Here is a 4,720-nt window from a genome sequence, read left to right on the forward strand (position 1 = left end):
TAAATATATTTCAAAATATACAAAAGTAAAATGGCCAAAAAATATATTTGCTAAAATATATTTAAGAATATATTTACATAAATATATTTTCTACCAATATAGGCCTAATTTGGCTACATTTTTGAAAATGTTTTAAAAATGTAAATACATTTTTAAAAGCACTAAAAAAAGTTATTTTGCCCCCCATATATTTTAATCCAAGAGAATACATTCACATATGTCACATCTGAAGGAAAAACTTCATTTGTTGTCATCAACACATTTAGCTTATATGCTACTGTAAGATTGGCTGTAATATTGACTAAATATATTATTAACTTCAAAAACATATTTCATTGAGTGTAACTGTTTACAACATATATTTTGGCCAGAAAAACTATATAATTTACCATATGGGAGTTTCTTTACATAAATAGAATATTCCCTGTAGGTTTGGAGAGGTATTGTTTAATTAATAAAAATAGTCTGAACATATCAACCATAATATGGAGGATTAATTAAGATGCTTCTATTAATATGTAAGACTTCCTAAAACGTATATGTTTTATTCAGTGATTAAACTGACAACAGGCATAGTGTGCACTAATTAACTGCACTGGGTGGCTTGTAAAAGAAACACTAACAGTTCAAATCTGTCCAGCTGGAGCTGCCTGTGTTTTCAGCAAACACTCAACCTGAATACCACAGCAAAAACACCGAAATATACAACGTCTTGTTAAACAAATAAACAGAGTCTTCATATTTCAATTCCAAATCTATCAAGTATTTCTCACTGCCTTCACTGTTGTTTAGGATATATCGCAAAATACTGTATTTCACACAAAGCGACATGTGAGACACAATGTCTCCCTCTGCTGGCGACAATGAGACGCACCACACGACAAACGGAGAAATTATATACCCTTTTCAACGAATAAAATAAGCTAAATTGACAGGTTATTACATTATATACACTCATATCACCGCCATTTTTAATATATTGCATGTTATAATTTATTAATTTAGTGACTACATCTGTAACTAAAATTACCAGGAAAGACAAAAGTACTGTGGAACTAGGCTTAATTTTCTTCTTCTTAATATTATTGGAAACGTACTTCGATAATATTGTTTTTAAGTAAATACAATAGTTATGTATCACGCTATTTAAACCTATAATTTATATTGAATAACAAAAAAATATATTAATTATGCACTCCTTCGCGGTTAAATTATGCTTATTTCCGCTTTCCGACGCAACTCTGAGCCAATCAGAACGACGCATTGACCAGTAGAAATAGAATAAGCGGTTAGAATGGAACGCAAATATAAAGTAGGCGGGGCTTAGCGCGGCCCGGATATAACTCTCCACTGTATTTTGTGTATAAAACTTTCTTTGTATCATTATTCAGGTGTGATTGTTTTATTCAACCCTGCTGCTGAAGAATTGTAAATATATATTTGAAATGATTTTCATGTGGTTCAATCGCGTCTCTGGGCCACAGAGCGCCCCTTGTAGGAAAACAAGCTGCACTCACATGGCCAAAGCCACTAGAAGGCAAGCCTGCAACCATTAGCCGAAAAAGCGTAACGGCTAAAGCTAACGCTTCTGGTCTGGCAGTACGTGCGAAAGGAGACCAGAGGCCGTTTTTTTTTTTTGAATGGATGTCAATGGAGGAGAGGCTCTACTACGTAGAATAAACAGGCGGCGTGACGCGGGTGGAAGAGACCGACTGACCGACACCGGCGGACCGGAGCGAGACAGTCAGGTATTTATAACGGACAAATGTGTTACGTAACGTTACAGGTTTATATGGGCTTTTAAAGAGGATCTGGAGTACTCGGTTAGTGTTCTTCGACGTGTACCATACTATTTATATGGTAAGTTACTTCGAAGAATACAATAACACCTCCGGGGTACGTGTCAGAAATGAGTGTAATACCATAGTACTTTGTCTTTGTGGTACTTTTAGTTAGTGCGGCCTTGGAGAGCGAAGAGGGGCGACAAGTCACCGATCACCGACGCTTTCTCTCCGCTGTTGTAGCCAGGACTGAAGATGGCAGATGATCCGAGCGCGGCGGACAGAAATGTGGAGATCTGGAAGATCAAGAAACTCATCAAGAGTCTGGAAGCGGCGAGAGGGTGAGAGAGAGAGTTTGTGTGGAAGCGTTTGAACGATAAACGGAATAATAAAAGTGTTTTCATGTTGCGTTAGTTTAGTGGTTGACATATGGACTGTGAACTGAAAGGTTATAGTTTCAAACCCCACAAAGATTAATTTATTACATGCCAACACATGTATTTATAAAAACTAAGGTTTGTACAGTTTGTATATGTGACCCTGGGCCACAAAACCAGTCATAAGGGTCAATTTTTTGAAATTGAGATTTATGCATCATCTGAAAGCTGAATAAATAAGCTTTCCATTAATGTATGGTTGTTATGGGTATGTTAGGATCGGACAATATTTGGCCGAGACACAACTATTTGAAAATCTGGAATCTGAGGGTGCAAAAAAATCTAAATATGAAGAAAATCGCTTTTAAAGTTGTCCAAATAAAGCCCTTAGCAATCAAAAATTTAGTTTTGATATATTTACTGTAGGAAATTTACAAAATATCTTCATGGAACATGATCTTTACTTAATATCCTAATGATTTTTGGCACAAAAAAAAAATCGATCATTTAGACCCATACAATGTATTGTTGGCTATCTGTACGACTTATGACCGGTTTTGTGCTCCAGGGTCACATATATCATGTATAAATATGAAGAAAATCGCTTTTAAAGTAGGAAATTTACAAAATATCTTCATGGAACATGATCTTTACTTAATATCCTAATGATTTTTGGCACAAAAGAAAAATCGATCATTTAGACCCATACAATGTATTGTTGGCTATCTGTGCGACTTATGACCGGTTTTGTGCTCCAGGGTCACATATATCATGTAATTCATATCTGGAGCAGAAGGGGTAAAGAATATGCTCACACGTACACACAGAGAGAGTTAAATTGAATGTGGTTTTCTTCCTAATCCCTAATGTTTAAGTATGAGCAATAGTAATGGTAATTCTGCCTTAGTAAACAGCAGTAATGACAGGTTAGTCCTGCCGCAGGGCCGGGCCGGGCAGCTCTCATGATGGTGTCAGATACTTCACTTCAGACCTTCTGTGTGTGTGTGTGTGTGTGTGTTTGAGTTTTGAATCGCAGCGAGTTTCAAACAGGTGTGTTTTGTGCCTCATAACGACTATAATCACACATTAATCATGCAGTGCATTTATTATAGGTTCAGATAAGAGTCTTGCTCAAGGACACAATTGTTATTGTTCATGGTCAGCTTTTGCTGCATTTGAACCTACAACCTACTTTTTGGCAGGCGTTTTGCTATGGGTTTTGAAACAGAGATTAGCTTTGCTGGATGAAGAATGTGGATCCGTGAGCTCTTGATCAAGGGTAAAGCAAGTGTACATGGGTCTATTTGAAGAAGAACCGCTGAGAGAGCGTGTAAATGCATCATCGGCATGACACTCGTGCTTTCATTCTGACAGGTAGTTATGTTGAGCATCACAACAATACGCTGACCTTCACGCCACGTGTGTGTGTGTGTGTGTGTAAATAAAGCAGAGCGTGTTGGTCTGTCTGTGTTTTGTCACCAGCGTGACCCTGATAACTCCTCACAGCTCAGTGTAGACGGTGTAAACCCAGCGTTTGAAGTCAGTCTCTGTTTTAGCAGCAGTTTGTGTGAGAGTAACTCTAGAAATGCCACTTTTGTCAGCTGATTATACTGAGGCCTTTCACCCCTTTGTGACTCTCTGACTCTGTTGTAATAACTAGTGAGCTACCAATCTAGGCACCATTATAAGGCATCATACATGCAATAGCTGATAACATACAGAGAAGGCAATCCCAGAATGTACGGTGTTGAAAAATCTAAGAGGGCAAACAAACAGGTGTTTTTTTTATTTATTTATTTTAAGTATAACAAAGATTATTGGAGTATGTTTTACAAGAAAATACCATTTCAGTCTTTCTACTTAACAGATTCACCTTTAATTCGATGTGTTACTTGCTGATTCTTTGTAATTGGGTCAAGGACAGATAGTGGTTTTTAGCATCAAAACAATAAAAGTTAAATACAGCTTTTGTTATTAATATTTTTTGTTCATTTGAATGTGTCTTGTTTAATTTTTTTTTTTTTCTGAGCAAAAATTATTATACAATAATAATAATATATTATAATAATAATATATGACTATTATACAATTTTACCATGATTTACAGAAGGCGCCCACTAAAATGTCATTCAGTGTAACAATAGATCATATAACAAAAAAAAAACATATCAGGCATATTTACATCAAGAATCATTAGATGATATTAAAAGACATTCAAGTAGACACTTCACTTGCATTTGAGATGCTTTCTATGTATATAAAATCACTTTTGTGAATTTAATTTGATGCGGACACCAAAATGTGATGTGTTATCTTTGACCCAATTATTTGTAAAATTGACTATAAATTTCTAAATGAAGTTTGTTTCTACACCATATTTTCCCCAGTTTGTTAATGCACTTAATAGACTTGTTCGGCATTGCTGGGAACGCCCACAAAAACGTCATAACCGTTTATGCCGTGGGGAAAAACAAACCATTCGAATTAACGCGCGGAGACCTTGTTAGGCGCTTGATCTTTACTTTTTGTGATGATTTCGATTGATTTTTGCTTGGTGCAATG

The 4,720-nt window shown here is 36.0% G+C and overlaps 1 protein-coding gene and 1 long non-coding RNA gene across 6 annotated transcripts in view; one reads left to right on the forward strand and one right to left on the reverse strand.

Moving 5' to 3' along the window:
- LOC107754485 (uncharacterized) overlaps positions 1–1,240 on the reverse strand; it is a 12,894-nt gene extending 11,654 nt beyond the window's left edge. Inside the window, exon 1 of one of the 2 annotated variants that reach the window (XR_001641590.1) lies at positions 1,197–1,240. This is a non-coding gene — a long non-coding RNA (uncharacterized LOC107754485). Of the gene's footprint in view, positions 1–623; positions 850–1,196 lie in introns of those variants that run through there. The other variant, XR_001641589.1, reaches the window with a different exon arrangement.
- Positions 1,241–1,683: 443 nt separating this feature from the next.
- LOC107754487 (eukaryotic peptide chain release factor subunit 1-like) overlaps positions 1,684–4,720 on the forward strand; it is a 14,302-nt gene continuing 11,265 nt past the window's right edge. For 2 of the 4 annotated variants that reach the window (XM_016570953.1, XM_016570956.1), the window contains exons 1-2: positions 1,690–1,860; positions 1,953–2,122. In XM_016570953.1, the coding sequence (XP_016426439.1) occupies positions 2,037–2,122 (86 nt within the window). In that variant the 5' untranslated portion in view covers positions 1,690–1,860; positions 1,953–2,036. Of the gene's footprint in view, positions 1,861–1,952; positions 2,123–4,720 lie in introns of all 4 variants that reach the window. The other 2 variants (XM_016570954.1, XM_016570955.1) reach the window with 2 other exon arrangements.

This window comes from Sinocyclocheilus rhinocerous, unplaced genomic scaffold, assembly GCF_001515625.1.
Source record: "Sinocyclocheilus rhinocerous isolate Xijiao unplaced genomic scaffold, SAMN03320098_v1.1 scaffold50, whole genome shotgun sequence".
NCBI lineage: Eukaryota > Metazoa > Chordata > Actinopteri > Cypriniformes > Cyprinidae > Sinocyclocheilus > Sinocyclocheilus rhinocerous.